Source organism: Girardinichthys multiradiatus, chromosome 4 (assembly GCF_021462225.1).
Source record: "Girardinichthys multiradiatus isolate DD_20200921_A chromosome 4, DD_fGirMul_XY1, whole genome shotgun sequence".
In the NCBI taxonomy this organism is placed as follows: domain Eukaryota; kingdom Metazoa; phylum Chordata; class Actinopteri; order Cyprinodontiformes; family Goodeidae; genus Girardinichthys; species Girardinichthys multiradiatus.
Genome location: NC_061797.1, coordinates 20,805,386 through 20,830,098, shown reverse-complemented (window position 1 = coordinate 20,830,098; position 24,713 = coordinate 20,805,386). Strand labels below are relative to the sequence as shown.

The 24,713-nt window shown below is 36.0% G+C and overlaps 1 protein-coding gene across 2 annotated transcripts in view; it reads right to left on the bottom strand.

Moving 5' to 3' along the window:
• Positions 1-24,713, bottom strand: part of LOC124867622 (protein diaphanous homolog 3-like) — a 206,040-nt gene that overhangs the window by 164,197 nt on the left and 17,130 nt on the right. For both annotated transcript variants that reach the window (XM_047364161.1, XM_047364162.1), the window contains 12 exons: positions 20,440-20,514; positions 20,296-20,365; positions 17,079-17,215; positions 16,761-16,866; positions 13,166-13,276; positions 12,525-12,643; positions 12,194-12,310; positions 9,560-9,678; positions 9,408-9,472; positions 8,945-9,049; positions 7,053-7,376; positions 4,875-4,989 (listed from right to left, as the gene is read on the bottom strand). In XM_047364161.1, the coding sequence (XP_047220117.1) occupies positions 4,875-4,989; positions 7,053-7,376; positions 8,945-9,049; positions 9,408-9,472; positions 9,560-9,678; positions 12,194-12,310; positions 12,525-12,643; positions 13,166-13,276; positions 16,761-16,866; positions 17,079-17,215; positions 20,296-20,365; positions 20,440-20,514 (1,463 nt within the window). The remainder of the gene's footprint in view (positions 1-4,874; positions 4,990-7,052; positions 7,377-8,944; positions 9,050-9,407; positions 9,473-9,559; positions 9,679-12,193; positions 12,311-12,524; positions 12,644-13,165; positions 13,277-16,760; positions 16,867-17,078; positions 17,216-20,295; positions 20,366-20,439; positions 20,515-24,713) is intronic.

The window sequence follows — 24,713 nt, the reverse complement described above, 5'->3', positions numbered from 1 at the left end:
TAATATAATTTAATTTTTGATTAGGGTTTAGGAGTCAGCACTACAATGCTTGTAATAAAATAAATCCATTGTCTTTGTTTTAACTGCAACTTGGTACCGTTTGAGATGCTAATAAAATAATTTTCATTAAAGTACAATGTGAGCTTTGCACATTCTTGCTATAAACTTGAATCTAATTGTAAAAATACCCAGGGTAGTCAAAACGAATATTGGTTTAAATCATAAGTAGACATCTTTAAATACGCACTAGTTAGCAATGGTGTTGGGGTGCATTTGCATTATGCATCTCAGGATGTCCCACCATGATGGTCATAGATCACAAAAGACAATTTTTTTTTTTTTACTGATATGAAGATTTTTAAAATGTGTGTATTATACTTTAGAGCAACAGATACAATGACGGAAGGAAAATAAAGATTTCGATGATGTAGAGCTCAGTGGGCTCATCTTAGCTAAAGATAAACTGGCTTTAGAATCCGGCACTGTCCACTGTGATGAGCCTCTAAAAATGTGAATAAAGAACATGAAAAACAGTAAACGGCTCTCCATACAAGAAGAAAGGTGTAGTTTGACTGCCAGGCAAATGCATCATAAAGACTGAATGCACCCTGGAATGCTCAACAAGACATCGCAGGTCTCATGGTGGATTCTCATTTATTACTTAAAAACAACAGATTTAGAGAAGCGGGGATATGAGCAGCTTGACGTGAACCGTCTGGTTGAGAAATAAAAAGAAGCTTCGAGGATCAGGAGGGACGTGTCTGAAGCTCTGTAGCTTCTCACCTCAAAGCTGTTTAGTTCACCGGAGAAGACAACACAAAAGACAAGAAAAGGGTTTTCTACGAAACATGCATCCTCAAAATGTGTATTCTACTTTGAGTCGAACCCTTTTACCTCTGGAGAACTACGCCTTAAGATCACTTAAAAAATTACAAGAACATGTGCTCCTTGAAAGCAGAAAATGAGTTTTCACTCTTTGCTATTCATTGGAAAACCTTGAATATCCTGTAGCTCAGGTCGAGACTGATAATCTTGTGAAAACTCACTAGAATATGAAATGCAAGTACTTTTGGTGCTAATATCTGTGCAATTTGTGCTATAAATTGAAAAAAACAATACAGGCAAAATGCCCCTGAAAATTAAATGCCACTGACTAAGATTTTTATGTTTCCCCAATTAAACAGTTATCTGCGTAATAAGGTTTAAATAATAGGACATAATTTCTAACATTTAATCTAACCAAATTCTTAATATTTTTTTCTCTTCCTGTTTTGTTTTTTATTTTTATTTTCCTATATCCACTCTTAGAAAGCAAAAGCGAAACATTTCAATCTGCAAATGTTATTTTCAATATTCTTTGTAAAACAACCAGGTCAAATTCAGCTTTATTACCAATTATACAGCACCCAATTCAGTTCATTCTAACACAACTTAATCATTCAGTCAGACTCAAAACTGACACTGCAGAGCCTCCTACATACTAGAACCCAGCTGCAGCCAGGTTAATAATGTGACACTAAAACTCGATAAACTATTTTCTTTAGGGTTTAATGTGCAAGAACAAGTCAGAGATCATCACAAAATAATATTGCAAATTATTAATCTTCAAACAGCAAATCAGTTAAGGTAAATTGTGGTTGGTTAGCTGAAATGTTTCAGCGTTTGGATAGTATACAAGAAATAATGAGACGTGAAAGAAAAATACTCAGAAGGGTCCTTATTTATATGAAGTGATTTTGAAACCTTTACTCTAACTGTCTATATACAAGTACTACAGTTTCTCTCTTGGTTATGTTACAGGGCTTCAGAGTCAGATTCAACTCGGTTTTTTTTCATGATTGCTGTAGTGTTTCTGTTGGGCTGTGACCTTATAGACAAAAACATGCAACTAAAATGGTACTGCTCGTGTCACTTTTCACCACTTAGTACTTTTTCAGTTTTAGTCCAGATCATTTTTCCTGGTGCTTTCAAACTTTGGACATGTTACTTAAGATAGGAGATAGATGGATGTAGGGCAACATGAGGAAACTATGTGATGACAGTATTAGTCGCAATATATCTACATTTTCCTTCTCTCTTTGCCATCTGTCTTTACAATGCCTCCACCCCTTCCTGAACACTATAACCTATGTCAGGTATGGGCACCTGCTTCAGTGAAGCCTGATCCAACAGGCCAAATATAATATCAACATGCAAAATGTGAATTCCAGACACTTGGAATATGTAATAGTCAACATATTCTTCACTCCAAACAGTGCTTGGCAATATTATTATTGTAAACACTAGTTTTGTTTAGTGGATAGGCAGTAACTGTGATATATTGTGCAGCCTTAGATGGATGCATAGTTAGCTTCACTGACTGTGCACTGTGTAAGTGCTTGACAAGTGTTGAGTTCATGTAAAACCAACAAGGTCTTATCACTTTAAAGACAATAAAAACTGTCAATCTCTTGGCATTTCTTGTTGAAAGTTGTAAGTATGATTTTTTACCTTCATACTGGATTGATTCACAAAAAGACGCTAATTCAAAAGGACTTTGTACCCTGATTTTGGACTCAGGTGTTTTGTCTCAGTCCAACTGAACGACAACACCATTTGTCAGACTGCACTATTAATCTGGAGCCCTGTATTAGAAACCAGCAAGAATACAGTATAGCAAAAAGGTGAACAATTATTATTTTCAAGCATTGTATCAATCTTGCATCTTAAGTAAGAATGTACACGTCTAATCATAGTTTTTAAAGTTTAGGCATGCTGATAAAAATGTGAGTGGTCTACCAAAGCCTTCCCTGCAACAAATCAAACCCGGCATTTTGTTTACAGTGCGGCAAGAATTCACTCCAAAAACCGAAGCAGGAAACAAACAAAGAATAAAGAAGTTCCCAAAGATGCAAATGAATGTTTAATGACAAACACTGCATGACTAACATGTGTCCTTTTTAATGTTTAATATTCATCCAGATGCTACTGCTCTTAAGTGAGATGAAACATGATGCTACAATGCTATTTTTAATAAGTCTACAAGTCCACAAGCACATATGCATACGAGTTCAATAACTGACTCAGAGCAGCTGTAGCAACTGGATTTGACAACAAGACACAGTAGTAATAGTTCCCCTTCAACCAGAAGTGGGACTGGAAAACACCGAGGAGGAAGAGAAATGAAGAAACAAAAGATAATTTAAACTGGGTTGAATGTTAGTTTTGGTGTTTTTGTTTCGGTCTTTCTATTAAATTCTACCGAATCCAAAATGTATTACTGCTAATTAAATGTTAAAACAAAACAGACCCGTGTTGGGTTTGTGAGCTTCAAAGTGGAACAGTTGTTAGGTTGAAGGTATTTAGTGACTTTTAAAAGTAAAACATATTAAAGTCTGTCAGATTGTGCCACCTCTGTGAGTCGCTGTGTGATATAAAAAAAAGTAAGAACCTTATGAACTTCTGTTAGGAATTTTCAAGTGTCAAGGAATTACTGATGTCCTTGGATTTTTTGGAGGAATATAATTTAAAATGCAAGAGTTCTATAAGAAAAGATTATATTATTTCAACCCGAGTACAGCATGTTGCATCACTGCCAAATGAAGACGTCCAGACCACCTTAAAACGTAGCATGTTCATCATATCTGAAACAGACGGATGTTGCCGAAAAAGAACATTCTAGAGCTTATCCATTATTACAGTCACAATTTTATCATGATAATTAGTTCCCAGATTACATGTTTTAATGCTAAAAAGTAAAACTTTGAAGTTTATAAATATCTGACCCCTTTGGGTCATCATCCCAGTATAAAAAGTAAAATCATGGCTTTCGAAAATTGGGCTTTATGATGTTTCAACAAAGACAGAAACTATTCTTTAAGCTGCCTCGGCCTTTCACAAATCAAAAACTCAAGCCGGCCACAACGTGTGCTGATGGCCGTGTACATAAGTGAAACTAGTATTGTAGAGTGCCAGCAAAGTGCTTCACACCTACTTATGAACTTGGCTGCATAGCCACCACTTGTGGTGGCTCATAGGGGTAACATTACTGGTTCACCTTTAAGTGCACTATCAGTCCTTATATTATAAGCACCAAGGTGTGCAGAACACATGTGGAACAAGACCTAAAAGTATCTCTTGTAAAGGCCAACTTTCTCCCAGTGGACACCTTTCTTTTGCCCTCTCAGGAAGATACCTGTATGTCTGTTTACCATTTAGTTTAGGCTGTATTATTCAACACCTTGACGTTCAGATTCTACACTGCAGGTGTGTGTTGGTGGATTTTAGGCACCTTGAGACCAGCAGCATAGAGTTGTGACAGGTAGATAACACCTGGATGAATAATTCAAGTTGGCATAAGCAAGACAAGGCACGACAAGACAAAAAAAAAAAAAAAAAACACAAAATGTGAATAAATCATCAGTGACGGGACTAATAGACCAAACACAGGGGAGGACAAAAGTGATAAAATCTCGCTACCTCCTGCTCTATCTTTAATCACTCCAACAATCTCATACATGAATATTGCAGGTCTTACTAGACATACTAATGTAGGAGGATGTAACTGTGTGGTGTTTTAACAAGCAGAGAAATATGTACTGCAGTTCATTGAGTATGCTCAAGAGCTACACTCTGACTTGAAACAGCTTGAAAGTCTTGAGTCTTTCATAGCAAAGTTTCACTAATCCTGCTTAAATGAATAGAGCAGTCATTAACAGTTCAAAAACATCCAAACTGAAGAGAAAAAGCAGCTGCAGAAAAACTTTCTCTTAAGAAAATAATTAATTTGCAAAAATATTGTTGGATAAATGAAACAAATCGAGCTTTTAAAGAATACAGAAGCATTGCAGATGGGAAATGTCTTCATATTAAAAAGAGAAAAAAAAGCATCTGACCTGTTCTCTGTGAACCAAAGGTAAGAGCAACTCTACTGAGCAGTTCTGGTTTGGCATACTGGTCCTCATCAGCCAACACCCAGAAACAATCTTCTGACATTTCCTGTGGACGTATCTGAAAACACAAAATCCCATCTCAACAATAGCCAGAAGGACCAATACATGATCATAATCAGAAATTAAACAAACACAAGAGCTGCATTATAGTGTGTGATGACAAAAAAAAAAAAAAACAAGCACAAAAATAGTCTGCTTTCTAATTTAATATGCAGTGGCGTGCCTAAGCGAATGTCTTAATCTGTTCTCAGGGAACCTTTAGCCTGTTCAGCTGACAGTTTAGAATTAGCGGCCAACTCAAAGAAGATAATCTGTATATAAATATTGTAAGAAAAACGTTTCATTCACAGCTCAAACCTTCACTGTAGTTGATAACTTGAGGAATCATTCCTACTCTTCTTAGTTCTATGAGCTGTCAAGTCAATCACATAGTTCAGTGTAAAACTACATAGCAATAGATCCAAAACAATGCATTTTACTTTTTGTATAATTAGATTAGTTTTAAGTTGCAACCCTCAGAATTTTCTATTATAACTTAAAAAACTGCAATGAAAAGAGAGTAAAAAAACATATGCCTAATGCAGCAGGAGTGAGTCCACTGGGATCACTGACAGATAGGTTAGAAAGGTGCATTTGCCAAAGCAATATAAAAACAAATACAATTTGAATAACTGTATAAACATTGCTGTAGAATGACCTCTGAACACCAGAACATTATCCGTCTTGTACCCGTTGACTGTATAATCTTTGCAAGATTATTCAGCTCCACAAAATAAAAATAAAAAACACTGAAGGAACCAAAAGAGAAAGAATTTTAACAAAGATAGAAACATAATTCAGGACAAAAAGTAAAAACTAAGTTGAAGCTGCAATCAGGAGACATACTGAATGATGCAGCCACTTCATCAGAGCACTTAGAAGCAGCAGTAGTCACCATTCTAAATAATGCTTTGCAACTTGTGTAAATTAGGCCAAAATACAGGCAGGACTTTGCAATGCAGTTCTTAAGTAACACCTTTTTCTGAGACAGCTCAAAGAATATAAATGATAATGCACAGTGTCTCATGGAAGGCAAAAACTGATTAAAAAAACCCTTTCAAAACCACCGGTTAAATGAAAACAAGATTCATTTGTTTGTAGCCATGATGACGTCCAATGTGTTAGGAATGAACGCTGACAAGGCAAGCGTGCAAACAAAGACAGCATTTATAAATGTTTAAGTAACATCTGACCATAGGGAAATTCTAGTTGGCAACATGACTCCATAAAATAATGGCAGAAGTGGAAAATGTTAAACTCGTAACAATTAAAAAAACTCATCAACATTAAACAAGAGAATATAACACAATATGAATAGAAAGCTATGGCCAGATGAAGTGTATTTGCAATGTAATAGTAAAGAACAGCACATTACATCTAAATAATTTTAAACATTCAATCTGGCATAAATACATTACATTTAGGTATACTGCAATAACATCTATATTTAGGTGAAATTTTAAGATTATTGTGTAAGAATAAAAACACTTCACTTCCACCTTACTGCTGTTATGAAAACGTTGCTGTGCTTTTGCTATGTTGTTTGGAGGTAAAAGCGGAAGTTTGGGAACTTGTTAAAGAACTTTCAGAACATCTTTGTCCCAAACTTAACCATATGTTGAGGTCTCCACCGCATGTAATTTCATTCACCTTTCAGAAAGGTTGACTTGAAATTTTGAGCAGATGCTTGAGTTTGCTGAACACCTGTACTGATGCAAATTTGAGAGTAAATTATTTATCAAATCACAAACTAACACCACTCGTGGTATCAACTAATATTACTCAAAAGAGGAAAAACATCTGTAGGGGTACCAAGAAGTCTGCTCTGACAAAAGCATCTAATCATCTGTTATTTTCAATTATTACTGGCTTGGCACTGAGGAAACAAGATGTTTCATGTCTGGAAAACATCTGTACTGTTTGGAAGCTGCCAAAAACAGCATGAACTAAGTACAAAAAGAAGGAAAGTGGTTTTGATAATGTGTTGTCAGGATTTTTTGTTTCTTCTTCAAAAGTTTTTGTAAACCAAACTCGAGTAGGGTATTTAAAAATGAAAATTTGAAAGGCTATGCAAAGTCTAACCTTTGACCAGTTGAGGCGCTTCATTGAAGTCTCAGGCTTAAACTCCTTCTTCGGCCTGAGGCCAAAAGGCAGCGTGTGGTGGGTGGGGGAACCGAGACCACCCCCAAAGTCTAAAGGAGGTGGAGGTGGGGCTCCAAACGGAGGAGGCATTCCAGGCAGAGGAGGTGCAGGAGGACATCCAGGTAGGGGAGGCGGTGGAGGAGGAGGTGGAGGAGCTGGCACTCCTGATTCGGGACCAGAGCTTGGAGGTACAGATGCAAATGCCGGATACGGTGATGGTGTTCCAACCTTGGCTGAGGGCAGACTGGCGGGCACTGATCCAAACTGACCAGACACAAAAAGACGAAAATGTAAAAACACACATATATGTAAGTGGATACTGCATACACAAAACACAAATATTACAGGTTCACATAAAAATGTATCACAAAAATAGTTTTGTGGAAGCAAGAGTTGCTAAACAAATCGTCAAAAACAAACTGCCAAGATCTCCTGTGGAAAGCTACAGAAGCTGTTATACCATTGTACAACGACAGCAAATCTTTTTCTCTAAGATCCAAAATCTGTAGTGTCCATAGAACTCCCAAATTTAGGTCTACATGAAGCTGAATAGGTCATGCTTTTGTGACTAATGATTAGCAGAGGACATTTTGCATTTTACAGATCCAATTGTTTGTGAAAGCAACCGCTGTAATCCTAATTTTATTCTAGAATGAAATAACTTTCTTTAAATGTTCTTTGCTTCAAAACCACGTAGTCCAAATATGGATGGCAGGTAATGAAAAGTGAACGGAAATGAAAAGTCACAGAATTATACGTTCAGCTACTGTAAATATGCTGTACCAGGAGTTTTCTGATTTTAACCAACAAGGAATTCACATCATTCAAAACTAATTGAGTGAAACAAGGGAAAAAAATACAGGCTAAAGAAAATGTTAAGTGTGCAGAGCAGGTTTCCTTTCTCATACCCACTGTGCTACAGATGAGAGAGGTGGCTTAGGTTAAGCAAAACTCTATTTAACGGTCCTGATTCTGGTCGGAATATACCTACAAAGATTCTTATTTCCCCAAAGTTAAAAATCTAATGTTATTACGATGCCTTCAAGCTTTGTAAATTGTATCACAAAGAGCAAATGGCTTATTGATCCGTGTACTGTGCAATTTTTATATTAAAGATGCACTTAAAAGGTCAACCTAGGGCCCTCGCTCTGCCAACGCCTCTACAGAAAAGAAAAGCCTTTCACTGAATTCACAAGCATGCAGTGCGAGTGTCTAGAGGTTAAGAGTGGACGGACACAGACATAGGGACAAAGTGTGTGTGTGTGCCACCACTGATTAAACATACCATCACCGTCTAAACCAAGGTACTATTTGAGTATTCACTCAGTGTTTGCGCTCTCAAATTGAAAAATTATCAAGGAAAAAAATGGAAGTTTTCTTCCCCTCTCTGAGTGTGTAGTTATCTGGCAGTGCCAGGGTGTGGGAGTAACTCTCTGGAGTAATTGGAGGGGGGAGGGTAGCTGGTTGAGGCTGAAGGGGTTGTCAGAATAAATTGCTTTTAGAACAATTTCCTCTTATGGGATAGAGATCGGAGAATTAGAAATGGCCAACATGGAGGACTGGTCAGTGTTCTCATTAGACTTAGTGTCAGCTAGCCAGCAGAGCAGCCTCCATGTCAAACCAAACTGTAGGCTCCAGTGGACAAGGCCCCACCACCATTCCCCATAACGCAGCCCAAAAATAACAAGGACATCTCATAATGAAAAAAGTTGAATTGCAACTCTTATCTAAAATTATAAGGTTTGTACTGGAATTACATCTAGTATTTGAAAGACCTTGCATCCTGCAATAACAAAGACACTGATATCTGACATTCTGTCCACACTGTGTACCTGGGACCTGAAGGCCTGCAACTCTGCTTGGAGTCCAGCTATTTGTTCTTCACATTTAGCCAGCTGAGATTGTGCTTCTTGTCTGCTGAGAAACTCTTCATCAAACTAAAATAAAGAACACAGATTAACTACAAAAAACAGAATCAATGCAACTAACAAATAATCCAGAAACAACTTTTTGTTAAAGTATTTCAACTTACCTAAAGTGTATCTGATGACATTAAACATTTCAGCCAGTTTATTTAACAAATACATGTGTCTGTCTGTTTTAGAGGTAAAACTTCTTAGCTTAAATATTTTGCAGAGCCTTTCACACAGTTTTCAATCAAGGTCACAACCAAGGTCTTTTAAGTGTCAGTCAAGAGCACACAGGTAGAAATCAACTTTTAAAGTAATTTCCTATTAAAAACTAACAGAAAGAAACTTTATGTTTTACTGTGTAATCTTTTCTTGTGTTACTTGCCTTCTGTGCCAGCTCTAGAGCTCTTTGTTCATACTCATCAACACGAGCTTTGTCCACACAGACCTCTGCAAACACAATAACAGTTCAATAAATATGAACTTCTTTACTGAACAGTTTTCATGGTGATGAACTGCCAAAAGTCTTAAACTTGCCCAAAAGGTGGCTGAAGTCCACATCCAGGCGCTTGCGGTAACTAAAGTCAGGGTCGGTGCCGCTGCGGTGCAGCACAATTTGAGAAATGCACTCATCAATGATCTTAAAGTACTGGGGCCTAAAGTTCAAATGAGAAAGAAAGTCAAGGAGGATGATAAAAAGAAAACAAATAGATAAATGTACATGACTAAAGGTTGGTTACATGAGTAAAATTGTGAAATGCAATACCACTGATGGCCACTGTGAACTGGATCAGTTACACATTTTTCCAGAAATATTAACTTCTGTCATTAAACTGTAGAGAGATTTATTTTTCAGCCATTTTTCTTAGATTTAGTCTTTTGGTAGGCTGGTGATTGTTTTGAAAACATCTTCATAAATAAATATCCATGTATGTTTAAATATATACACTAACTACCATGATATGAGCTCTCTTTTTTTTCTGGCAGCAGTAGGCAGACAGGAAGTGGGGTGCGGAGAGGGGGAAGACATGCAGCATAGGCCCCAGGGTTGGGAGTCGAACCTGGGATGGCTCAGTCAAGGGCCGAGGCCTCCGTGTATATAGGTCACCCACTCTACCACTATGCTCCGCACCACGCCCATAAGCTCTGTTTTAATGACTATGAAAACGTGATAATCCGTTAGAAACTATGGAGCACAAAAATCAAAACATATGACCCCAAAATCAAGCAAGGCCAAATACTTATTTCCATTAGGAAACATTTTATTAAACCGCAGCTGCCATGCAGCCCTGGGGGAGACCAACCAAATTCAAGTGGGTGAGAAACAGTTTGATCTGCTTATTATCTTAGAACAATGCCACAGAGAGTCCTAATCTCCAAATCATTAATAAACATTGTAATACTTATAAACAGTGAGAAGAATGAGATTTAGCTTTTTACCCATTTCTAAAACGAAGCCAAAACTAGAGCTGAAACTGAACAGCATAATTTAAAAGATCTGCTAATTCAAGGGAACATTGCCTGAATGCAAAAGAAAAATATATGAAAATCACAAATTATTAGTCAAACTATTGGTCTTTTTATTTTTTATTTAATGACTTTGTAATCTAAGGTAACATAGTCTTTTATATGATCCCAGTCAGACATTAGATGTAAAAAAAAGGAGATAAGGGAGTGGCTAAATATTAAGGCTCTCTATGGCATAAAACCTCAAATGCTTACAATCATCACTTCTTGCATATAAAATTACACACTACGCTCCAGTGATATGGGTGTATGTGTCCAGAGCTCTCAATCTGTTAACTCCACTGATGACTAATTAATATAACATGTTGACCTCAAATGCAGCCTCGCCGTTTAACAAAACGGTTCAGTGGGCACCACAGCAGCACCAACAAACCGCTAATAGGTTTCCTTGAGAGGACTAACACTACTCTCCCCTTCTCTGTTAACATATATTCCAGTGTTACACCACAACACAAACTCTCATATTTTCAGTGTATGGCAGCCCAATATAAATGTCTGAAACTAACGTTGGCGGTTTTAGTTTGCTCTACCAATCCTAAAACCTTGGCTGAAAAGGTATATTTGCAAATCTAAGCATCTGTGACGACAATAATAAAACTGAACAAAAAGGCAATAATGCCAAAAGTTTAGGATCTTTCCAAACAAAAGAAAAATTTAAGCATTGTTAAAACCCAATTAATATCCCACAACAACATAATGTCTATAGATCTCAGAGCAGGAACAATAAAAGGTATTTACTGTAAAGTTGCACACCACATCAGATCAATTAGTCAATGCAGTGTTAATGTGTGCAAAACCATATTCAAGATTGACAGGGACATGTTGATGGTAGAGATGAGAGAGAAGAGTGACAAAAAGGTGGCTTAATAGGAGCTCATATCATTATATCACCAATTATATTCAAATAAGCTTAGCTGAGAAAAGCATATCAATTGCTTAACTATTCGTTTAAACTTTAGAATACTAACTCGTTAGCTCCAACTCCACTCAAAGTACGGTGAGAGGCATGAATACATGTTGTGTGTTCAGCTGAAGAAATTTATTCCGACAGAGCAAAGGACCACAAAAGTGTAATTTCTGGGTGGGAAAAAACGGCAGGTAATACATTTAATATCTCTGATAACAATGATTCACCTTTTGATTAGTCTAAGGTTCAACTCAAGCCCAGCTGTGAGTGAACCAACATAAAATAAGCCTTTGAAAATTCCCGCTAATAAGGAGATGAGAAATGCTCCAGAGCCCCTGCTGCTGTAGATGGTTTAGAGATGAAAGAGAAAGCATTCTCTTTGTTAGCCAAAGTCATTGAGAGAGCTCAAGACAGAGGGAGTTGGACCCCCACAAAACCAGACCTTTTAACCAGTGTGCATCTTTATCAGCGCTCAAATCTACCCAAATCATTGCTTTCATCTGCAGTTGGATAATATGAGGTGAAAATACTGCCAAACTATATTAGTCATCATAAAAATCAAATGGTCTAATGTACAGTACTCCATACTGTTAGGGTCTTTACAGGAAAACGTTTTAGTAGCACTAAAGACACAACACAATGAGAAAATGGTAATACATTTTTATCTAAAAAAATAAAATAAAATAAAATATCAACTTAGACTTCAAGTGTTCTCTGTGGTTACTGCTGATTTTTACCTGACCAAGTGATCGTTGCGTATAAGCATGAGGTGCTGCAGGACGGAGAGGAAATAGGGCTCTGCACTGCTGTCCTTCACCATGCTAAACACAATGCTGAATACATCCCCCGCATCAGTACAAAGAGTCAAGGACTTGTAGAGGAATGGAAATGGAAACACTGCATTTTCACATGAAACACTGAAGAATCAGATGAAATAAGGAATAAAAGAATCATGGATTTGTGTTTTAGCTTACCAAATTTCAGTCCGACATTCATCGCATTCACACAAGCAGACACCAAATCAAACATGAGTTGCATGTTTTTTGTTCACAGTTTTACCAAGGATATTCTATTTCACTCCTGATGTCTTCCAATCTATGAGAGAACTCCATCATGTCTTCCTCCTTATGCTCCTCAAAAACTTTCAGCTGAATGTCCAGGGCCTCATTCCTGATGGTCATTAGTTGCTAAAGAAGGACCATGGAAGAAAAAGAAAGGAATTAAAGAAAAAAATAACTTTAAAAGGAAAAAGGATGCATTCAAAATAGGTTTGCTAAAAAAAAAAAAAGCTTAAGGACCTTAATGGTAATTGCACTAAAAGCAAAATGTAGCCACAAATAAATACAATGAGCTGACTCAGAGCACCATTCTTCAAACTAATATGCAGGTGCAGGCCCCAACTGTTCCCTTTAATGTATTTTCTTCCATAGGAGCAACAGAAACATTGTTTACAAGAGATACATAAGTTTGGTAGATTGTATAAAGTAGAAAGATCATTAGCCGAGACACTAGAAACTTTATTGGTTTCTGACTGAAGCACAGGCTGAGGACGTGCAAACTCTCCTTGATGCTTCATAAATAATTTGCTGGAGCAATTCGACAATATTTCACTGAAGTGGACAACTCATTTAAATATTAATACAAGGTGAGTGTTTATAGTGTCTGTGAGTGTGTGTGTGTGTGTGTGGGGGGGGTCATGTTTAACTTACCGGCAATATCTCTTTGAGGCCACAACGCATAAATTCATTTCTAATATGCAGTCTGAAGTCCAGCTCATCAGGAGAAGTTACCAGGGCATTGATGAGCTGCATGCACGCCACCTGCAACAAACAACAAGGGTACAAAGACAGCGAGAGAGTGAAAAGTGGGAGAGAGAACCAAAGAATGAGATGACGGATTTCTTCTACCAGAAGTTGATGAAAAGCATGCTGGCATGCATTTCAAATGAGTTATGTCCCTTGGAAGCAGAAGACCATAACTAATGCATGTCTATTTTTTACAGTCCCCCACTGGGGTGGTGATTTAAATATTAATGTAACAACTGTAGACCCATAGACTCAAAATTAACTAACAGTCAATTTAAGGGCAAATGGGCTATTCGGGACACCTTTTGTGAATGCCCTCTGAGTTTCTTTTACTAATCAGCGACTGCAGCATCAGCTGGTCAGCAAAACACAAACAGAAAAATCAATTACTGACCACAAGAAGAAATTCACTCATGTGTGAAAAGAGGGTATAGCATTGCTATATATGGAGTGGCCTTAAGGATCAGTCTCAGTTTGATAGTTAGTTTATTTCCTAAGGACATTTACCCAAACAGACTAAGAAGTGTTTAATATTGTAGTAAAAGTATGATTACAAAATAATAGTCTTATCTTATATTGCTTTGAAAGTATTGGTACCTCAGGAGGCCTTTAAAGCAATCCCCAGAGCAGTTCAAATGCAACTAGACCCTAAAAGGCCCTAATAATTCAGTGGTATGCAGGTGTAGAGGAAAAGCCCTCCAGATACAGAGAGCTATAGACATTTCATAAGGAGTGCAATATGTGTGAGTATGAGTGAAAGGGTGATAAGGAAAGTGTGTGAGGTGCTTTCTAGAGTTTGATACAAGGTTACAACGTACTGTGCCTTCCAGAATTATTGGAAACATGGCAAATATGTCCAAAAGTCCTCAAAACATGCTCCACTTTTATACCAGTAGGGTAGTCTAACACTGAAAAGGATGGAAAGGACAGAACAAAAGAATCTCCACAGCTCGCTGTAAAAGGACTGCAGAAAAAAAAACAAATTATTTTGGTCACCAATTCAATTTAATAACTATTGTACACCAGCTCCCCCGCAACCCACTATGGAATAAGCGGTAGAAAATGACTGACTGACTGAACTATTGTACAACCTTTTGTTTGGGAGGCTTAGTAGGAAAATGTTTTTCTGTCCTACCACACAAATCTAAGGGTGTGCTGGTACTTTAACTGGAACTGTTTGCAGTGGTCATATGAGACTAAGATTTGGGCTTTTCTGTAACAAACATTTTTCAAAATAAGAAAAGTAAGCACTTAATCCCTAAAAGTAAGCACAGTGAAGAATTTGTGATGCTGTGGGCCTATGTTTTTCCCAAAGCTCAACTGGAACCTAGTGTATCCCATCATGAATTATTGGAAACACCAGGCCATTTTAAATAAAAACCTGGTGGGCTTAGCCAGAAAGCAGAAAATGGGCTGTCACTGAGTCTTTTAGCTGGATAGTGGAAAAAGAAATTGGCCAAATCAAGACAGAGAAAGATTCAGACACAAAACAAACTTGTTGGGCGTTCCATGAACAGTTTGCGGCACACGCACCATATGTAGAGGCAGTGGACCTCAGGCCAATAGCTGCATGTCTTCCTCTTCTCTCTCTGGCATTATGTTAGCTACGCTACTAAGAAATTAAGGCCACAAACATAAAATAAAAAACATAATCCCATGGCCATCTCAGTCCTTAGACCCAAATCCTACAGATATCGTATTCTGTGGAGTGAGTTAAAGAGGACACTGAACAACAGAGGACCCAAGACCCAGAGAGTGTGTAAGCAGGACTGGTCAAAGATTAGCCACTCTGTATGCTGCAACCTTGTGAAATGTTATAGGCGAGTCCTGTCTTATCGGTAAATAAGACAATAAGTCCTATAATAAGACAAATAATTACTGACAGCATTACTGTTCATATAAAGGGATCTTAATATGACAGCTGGACTATCCCAATTTACTAGTGTGAGGTGATGTTAATGCAAAAAAAAGAGTTTATATTTAAACTTTGTAATTTCATTGTAGTGCATTTACTTTAATAAGTTAGTTATATATCTAATTTAAACTTGTATCCATGATTAGTGTAAAATCGCCCAAAAATAAAAATAAAAATTAGTATGGACAGTAATTATGCATAAGTAACCACAACAAATCATATCAGTTCTCTTTCTTTTGCTGTAGATACATCTTCTATATTATCTATTTATGTAATAGAAAAAGTCACATTTTCTTTTTAAATTAAAAGACTTCGCTGTTTCTTCTTCTTTTCCATTTATTTTGTACTGATTTCTTACCCAAACAACATTTTTGTGAAGTCTCCTAAAATTGTTGCTTAAGGTCGAAGAAAGTTTTAAGCAAATAAAATGAAAAAAAAAAAAAACAACAACAACAACAAAAAACATTTCCAAATAAAGCTTTTATGAATGCTTAATGGGCTGCAGATCAATTGACAATACAAGCCTTGCAAAGGAAAATGTTTGATGAAAATGCTGCAATTTTTCAGTCCCCATGTGTTTTATGCATGCATTCAGCTCCTCAAGCTGTTGATTAAAAATGCAGACATCATACTTACAAAATCTTTTTGCACATTGTTGTTACAAACCTCTGATGTCCTACTTAGAACAACTCATAATCAATATTTAAAGTGTGTGTATCAGCAGGGAGATAGTAGATTGTTGTTGTGTATACATCTGAGCTGTGCTGTGTTTTGTCATTTTTAACATTTTTGATGTTATTGTCTGGTTTACTTTTTAAAAAAGGTATTTGTGTTTATATCATATGTGGACTTATGGTACAGCATCAATTATCTTGTTATCTATCTCAGCATCAATTCAGAGAAAGTTTCTGCAAAAGGAGCAGATGGAAAGCAAAGTGCCTCACACTGATCTAAGCTCTTTTTAAAACTTACTGAATGTAATTTGTGGCCATGATGTGAAGTTTCAACAAACATTAAGGACATACTATTTATGATTACGGTGATGACAATAACAGTCTGACAAATAAACATCTTAAATGAATTTGTGGGCAGGCTTCTAATTTCTGTTCCATCTGTGCCGAAACTAATGATTAAATTGGTCATTTATGCTCAATAGAAACATCTGGTCCTGAATATCCATGCCCAAGTTATGTTTTTAGCATTATGATGCTGCAATGGCAAACTGAGAAATTATTTTATCATGCCTGATCTACATCTGCAGCAGAAGGAAGTATTATGTGCAAGTCTTTTGACATTTATAAACAAGAAAAATAGTAATTCAAGAAAGACTGACTTCAACTGCTTTTATTGCAATACTGTCAATCACAAAGGCATATGTGGAAGTCAAAATGAGTGAAATGATATGGTTGAATCTGGATCTGTTTAAATATGAGTTGAAATGTAGGTTTATCACTGCCTAACTGGCTTAAAACACATATCCTGCTATGTTGCTTCAACAGTGGTTTAACTAGATGTGTGAATTACAATATAATTCACTTAGTTTAGACCCTAAACAAGTGTAAAACAGGAGAACATGGAACTCACTTGTAGCTGAATGGAGCGATCTCGCAGTCCATGCACAATTGGACTAAACCGCTCAATGGCTCGCCATTCCCCTGCTGTTGTGATGGCCTCAAGAACCTTCTCCAAGCTGTGCAATAACATGAAAGGCGTGAGCAAACAACTATGCAGTCATGTATTTAAGATGAATACAAACCAGATAAAAACTATATGCTGGTTCATCATTTTTGAGGAACAGCCTAAACTAAAGGGCAGTTGTGCTGTTGTAAAATGGAAAAGTGGCATTTCTTTTAAAAACAAAAGTTAAAGCTTTGTTGAAAGATGAAAAAAGCAAGACCATACGTGTTCTCCTCGCCCACAATGCAGATGGCTGACAGGAGCTTTACAACGTCGGTCATCATGGCAGACTGGGTGGGATCGATGGCTCTTGCTAGTAAGGCAAGGCTTTTCTCTTCTCCTAGAATTCGATCCAAGCCATACTGCAACAACAACATAAGATTACCCAATCATACTGCAATTTTTCTGGCATGCAACATAAACAATATGCTACCTAAAGTGTTAGAAACTAAATATAAGTTATTAATATTACAATGTCTATGAAGCCAATATATTTTTTCTGTGACAAAATGTGTCTCACAGACAAAATGCAATGTTTAAGCAGAACGGTAATTTTAGCTGTCTGAAACTTATTATCCAGGAAGAGATTGCCGATTAAAGTGGCTCAAAACAGTTAATTATGGCAATTATGGCAATAAATGGCAGTAGAAAATGTTATTCAACTGAAAAATTATTATTTTCCAAATTTGGCATCATGGCGTTTCATGAGATGTGTTTTTGTAAGTTATTTAGACCTCAATATTTGTTTTGTTCAGAAACCTTTAGATAGATTGTTATTAGAAAAGCACATTTTTATTTTGAAGTTTAAAGAATCCCTCTTTTTATATTACTGGAAAAGTAATAAATTGGGCCGCATCAGTTATAAAAATAGGGGGGGATTTTTCATAACCATTTTAAGAATTTGACTGAAAAGTTTGCAAACTATTCTTAAACTAACAAGTGGGCAGAAGATTACTTATAAAAGTGTTTAGAAGGATAATTATTATAACCTTTAAAACAAATTTAAAAGGTATCTTTAAGAAACTTAAAAAGTAAAAATGCTTAAAAGGAAATTTTATGAATTTGACAAGTTTCCAGTTGTTACATAGAACAAAATATTTGTGTTATGAAACTGTACATTAATGTTGTAGGTTTTAAATTAAAGTCAACCACATAAAACAAATTGTAAGTCTTTTTGCTGATAGGTTGCTATAAGTCAACATACTGTGTATAAATCACTCACTGACAAACTCTACATTTTCTTTTACCCAATTAATGTTTGGTTTTAAGTGTAAAATTGATCAGAGTGGGTAATTAAATAACTTTATAATATTCACTTAGCCCTCTAACCCAATGTTAGAGATTATTTGATCTTTGAGACCTAAAACATAAACTGCATCATCCATCTGTTGCTCTGAAACAGGAGAGTACTGAACACTGTTGGATTTACCATCTTTAAATATGCAGTATAAAAAGGGAATACATGTGTAAATGGGAATATATAGTGTAAAAAATGTAAAAACTAATTTGGTAAAAAACAATATGTCGAACTCTTTAAAGCACAGTGTGGTGACTTTTATAACATTATTATGAGACAGATGAGGGGAAAAAAAACAAGAAATATGCAAAAATGTTAGTTGACAGAAGAAGCAGGAAAAAAAAAAAAAACAGGTTCCAAAGACAGCTGGTGGAGAACACCTGTCTTCTTGGCATTGTTGGTACCTGCTGTCCCAAGATGCCTCTCCAGCCCAGGAAAGGTCTGGGCTTACAGAAAGGCCTACGGGTAAATGCTGGTGTCTGGCGCCTGTTGAGATGCAGGATTACATGGGACCTTACAGCACAATTTATGCCAGAGGGGTTGTATATCTGTCTCTGCTGGTTTTAGCTTCATATGAGGATGTTTTTTTTTCTATGTACTAACATACGGAGTAACAGTATACAAGCAAAAAATTGCTTTATAAAATTAGTGTTCCTAACATAACTACTGCTTGAGCTTGAAAGGTGATTCAGTATTACTCTCTAAGGGATTAAACTTTGAATCTTTTTAAGATAATATATATATATTATCTGTTTTATATGTTGTATAGTGTCATTGGGATCTTAAATTAAGCAATTCAACCAAAATCACTAAAGCTGTGATATAATAAATAAATAAGGTGAATGTCCAGAACAAAAGTAGTGTGCAAGATTTAGTTTTGTACTGTGACTTCTGTGGAACAAATTGTCACTTTAACCGAGGAGCTCTACAAAATAAACAGAGAAACTAAATTCTCAAGTGTATGTAGTCAGATAAATACAGACAACAGAAGTTTATATGGACAGGTTGTTAATAAATTCTTACTTTAAAAATGTAGATTTTGGGAAAAGTTTGCCCCTCCTTTCATTGCTTCATTTGAATTGTGTAAACAATGAAAACTATTGGCTATAATACACAAGATCAAAAGATCAAAAAGACAACAAATTATTTTAATAACATACATAGCTCAGAGTAAAAGTCAAGGTTTCAGTGGTTAAAAAACCTTAAACAAAACAAGAAGCTTTATGAAACAACCAATTTACATAAGACAAACACAAGATTTACTTTAACAAGCTTAAAAAGTGGTTTAGCAACCAATGATGAACAGGCATTATGCAAATAACGTAATATATTAATATATTCCTGACATTGCTTTGAAAAACAAAAACATTGAAAATGTAATAGGTGCAGCCGATAATGCAATAATACGTAAATAGGACTCAGAATCTTGGTAATAAATGTTTTTTGCAATTTTTGTGCGGTTTGTTCATTAAAAATAGGCATATTAAATAGAATAGAATTATTAATTCAAGAGTATATGCTATGCAGCACTCAATAATTTATTGTATTGCATCTCTATTAAGAACATAGTTTATAATTTTAAATATGCAAAATCATTATTTGAAAAATGCATAAATAATATCTAATTACTATGAAGTGCATTTGGTAGGTAGCTCCCTTAGTGGAAGAGTGTCTAACTCCTTTCCTTGAGGGCTGGTGTCCGGCAACGTTTGCATTTGTCCCAAATTCAACAAATTTGAATCAAATAAATTATCTCCTCATGCACTCAAGTTCTACATAGTTCTATATTCAGTTGTTTTAAGGCAGGGATGTCAAACTCCAGTCCTTGAGGGCCAGTGTCCTCAAACCTTTAGATGTTTCACCTGGTCCAACACACCTGAATCTATGGCCGAATTACCTCCTCAGTATGCAGTCAAGTTCTCCAGAATCCTGCTAATCACCTAATTATTAGATTCAGGTGTGTTGAAGCAGGGGAACATCTAAAGGTTGCAGGACATTGGCCCTCGAGGACTGGAGTTTGACACCTGTGTTTTAAGGTGTCGATGCTTTTAAATTATTAGTTACAAAATTTTGTAACAATTTATTATGTATGTATATTCAGTTATTGGTTGCTGTATGAGGAATGGGGAAAACTACTGACATTACCTTATTGTTCATGAAGGCTTTGAGACATTGGACAATTTTATGTTGGTTCTTTTTGTCAATCTTCTCCTGCCTGTGGACACGACACAGTAATGATGAGGATTTATAGACCAGTACAGAAAAATGAACAACTGAGTATAAACTTACTGTTTCTTGAACAGCAGCCTCTCCAAACCGTCCAGCAGTAATCCAAGGCCCTCATGCCCAAAGCTCTGCACCCAACTGGAATAAAATACAATAAATCAATAGCACAACATCTTGAGACTGACAGCTGACAAGAACTATTTCATACTCATCAACCACCAAGCTTTTAGACACAAAAACAAGCAGAACTCCAAACTCTGTGCTGAGAAGAAAAGCAGCAGTTATAAATGTTGCAGTTCTTGCCTGAGAAAAAAAAGGCTCCATTAAATCAGTTCAGACAGGGGGAAACAACAAATGCAAAGCCACACTGAAAGAGTGCAGAACTCTATGATGCAACAGAAACATATTTGTCTATTAAACAAAAATAGCCTAGAAACAAAGACAACGCAAATTTAACTTTTTTGTCAATTTAGAATAAAATAAACTTCTCATATATTAAAAAAACAAAACAATCATTGTATCTTTATTGAGGGTTTTACCTTTATTCTCCTGAAATCTATTGACCATTTCCTCTAATGGGTGATAATTTCCAAGGACTACAACACCTGCTGAATCATGCTGAGCATTATAGAAATATAATAAAAGCAAACAACTGTAGATGCTTACATTTACAATTATGGCCCATGCAACACTGTAGCAAACACAATCTGATCCCAAACAAAGCAGCCTAGAACAGATTTTCTTTTTTTACATTTTGAAAAATTGTGCCAGATGAGTGCCACAATTCTTACATATCATGTATACCAAACATGTGTGCCACTGCTACAGAAACATCACTGCGACAAATGTTGCAGCAATGACGCAATAATAACAACAGTTAATTTCATCCTATGCTATGTGGATGCTTAGCTTACTTGCGGTCAAGTTTATCCTTATAATGAAAAACATAAAGACTGCAAGATGGTAAGATCACAGAAAAGTAACGTCCCCAGTGATGACACAGCAGGACACTGTGAATTTCCCACTGATCTTTTCAATGCTTAAATAAGTTATCCTTTAAGGATGTCAAAAAAGTCTCTTCCAAAAAAAGACACTAAACGCATCAAATTAAATATATGAAGACAGACTTTTCATGCTACGAACTGTTTGAACTTATAGACACATCTTAAAAGAAAGTTTTAGGAAGTTTTAGTGAATGATACCTTTAATTAAAGAGTAACTGAAGGCCTAGAACATCTAACATGGGTGTATTTTTCTTGCTAAAAGCCATATCTTTCAGAGGCAAAAAGTATCTAAAAATGAAAACACAGAATTTAGTAAGGACAATAAAACAGTCTAATGTTTATTTATTTTCTCCAGCTTTACTCTTCAGTATATTTATGACTTTGACTCTTAAGGAGACGCTAACAAAGTCTACACATTTTTAGCTATGGATTTACTGAAAGAATGTGTTAACATTGCTTACAACAAAGCCAAAAACACCCCATCCAAATCCTATAAACCAATGACTTGATTTAGTCTTTCAACATCCAAATCATCCTGATTATTATCAAAAGCATTTAAGGTTTACTTTTCTGAGCTACCAGTATATTGCACGTTGAGACAAAAAACACCAATAATTTTCCAAGTTCTCATGTAATTTAAATACTCAAAAAAAAGTGTTGCAGTCTGAAAATAGAGATAAATACAATTTCTTGTGCCTGCTCCTGCCTCAAATAAAGCAGTAAATAAGCTTTGAACATTAGCATTTACTCATGGTGATCTAATCAAGAAGCAGCATAGCATGCTTTCAAGCATCTAATCTACAAAATTCTCAAGGTGGAAAGAAGGAAAGAGAAGCTGTAATCTGAATTTAATTTCTTGAGATGGGATAAAAGATATGGTGAGCCCATGAGGTATATTTATCTTGTTTGTTACATTGTTCTGTTTACATTAATAGTAGACATTTGGTATATTAAAACACTTTGAAGTTAAACACATGATGAAACACTATAATTTTAAAATATGTGTTGCAATAAAAGCTTTATCTACAAGTTAAAGGTGAGCTAAGGACATCAATTGTGCGAACAAAGTTTTTAACTGCCCTTCAAGAATTTAAGGAAACTTATGAGTCATTCAACATTACTGTTAATTATATTTGATGTTAGGAAAAATAAATCCTTCTTTAAAAAAAATGAAAAACAAGGCAAGAAGGAGCACAGTCTTGAGCACCTTCAAGATATTTATGAGTGAGGATGAATGTGTTACAGGGTCAGAACAAAAAAGGAGGGTTGAGGTAGACCAAAACTATCACAGCCTTGATGAAGATTGTGAAAGCTGCTGCTAAGGAATCTGAGAAATGAGGCTTTCATCTTTAAGAACAAAAAAGTAATAAATCAGAAACAGCCTTCACTTCTGAATGTGCCATGGCCCAGGCCATTCTGGTTATAGAGTACACAGGGTCTTGACAAGAACTTCATTGAAATGCATAGTTTAAGGGCAATTGCATGTTAGGTTTTCATCATGAATAGGTGAGGCAAAAACCAAAAAGAAAATAATTTGATGATCTATGGAAGGAATTATTGCTGTGGAAACCAACAAGCCTACACTATCAGGCTCTGCTGCAATAAATTTAAAATTTGCCTTGAAACACATTAGAGAAAAGTGGAAGGGATCGAGGTGACAAATCGTCTTTCAAAAGCTCTTTGAAGTTTTAAGCCGTTAGGCATTTTGAAAATCTTGGAGGTCAGAAACCAGCAATGTAATAGCTTTCTGCCATGTCTTGAGAAAAGATTTCAGGAGCAAGAACAATTGGGCAGAGTCCATTTATAAAAAGAGTGTCTTTTCTTTCCCTAAGGAAGGTCAAAGAGGGCTGGGATAAGACAAATAAAAGCAGGTTCTCAAACCTGCAAACTGTGCAATTTTATTTATTGTGTGAGGAGTTAAAGTCACAATACAAAATGTACTAGATCATTTTTGCACAGTCAAGGTTTCGCTTTTTTTTTTTAAATGTGCTACGATATAAACACTAATTTAGAAAGTAAAATAGCCCCATCAAGACAAGCATGACTGTGATGTATATCAACATTTACAGTAAAACTCAATATTGCTCTTTCAAAATTATATAATCAAAAATCTACTATAATTTTTAGACATTTAATGTGACATCATGTACAATTCAACTAAAAAAGAAGCAAACTTATAAAAAAAAAAAAACACTAAAATAGCTGCATTTACCTTGCTGTATAGCTGTCCTTAGGCAAATACTTTGATTTGCTTTTGTTTTAAGCACCATTTTAACCAATTTTAATTTTTAGTCTTCTTGGGTACATGCCCCACATAACTGCTAGAAAAACCAATTAACCTGAAATACAATTAAAACTGTCTAATTGGACATAGTTTGCAGAGAGGTTGCAAAGGATTTAAAGGACCCAATTTTTCAAATTTCTGACATGCTGGTTGTGTTCTAAATGAGACAACAATGTCCTATATTCTCCATATGTCTGGACAAAGATGTAGGATTAAAGACAGAGGTCAAAGAATGCATCTTCAAAGAAAACATCCAGGCCTTCATAAAATCTTAGAAAAGTGTCTAGGATAATCTGTTATGTTTGACTGAACCAAACTTACATGTTTGGGCTACAATTCAAAGAGGCTTGCTTGACACAAAAACAGCACAGCATATCAGCAAAAAATAAAATAAAAATCAACATATTCACAGTAAAACATTGTGGTAGTACCATCATGATCTGGGCTTGCTTTTCTTCAGAGGGAAGTGGGGCTTTTTTCAAAGCAGAGGAAATCATGACCAGGTCCAAACACCAGTTAATTTTTACCCAAACCTCAGTTATCTGCTAGAAACACGAAGAGGGATTTTGTTTTTGAGCTTTGCTGAAAGAATGTCCAAGGTAATTTCCTTGTATGCCCAATTCACAGAGCAGGGCCTGATGTGAATCTTGGTTTTCTAGACATGTTGACAATGGAAATTGAACCTGAAACAGTGTGGCGTACATCTCATCTCATATATGTGCTCTGGAGAAGGCTGAGAAACCACCTCTTTAAGGCTAAACAGAACCATCTGTCCTACCCCTTGCCACACATCAAGTCTGAAACAGAACAACAAAGAAGGGGTTCAAATACCTTTATCAGGTAGCGGAGTATCAGATCATAAACCAAGGAATTTAAGCAAGGCACTAAAATTTTCATCAGAAGCATCTAAATTAGTAAACAACAAAGTAAATATGAAAGAAAATGTATGGGATTACCTGAAGAGGGCTGTGACCAGCAGAGGTCCCATGACATATGACAAATTAGTAGAACCTTTGCAAGATATAGTATAACTTTTGTTAAATTAAATT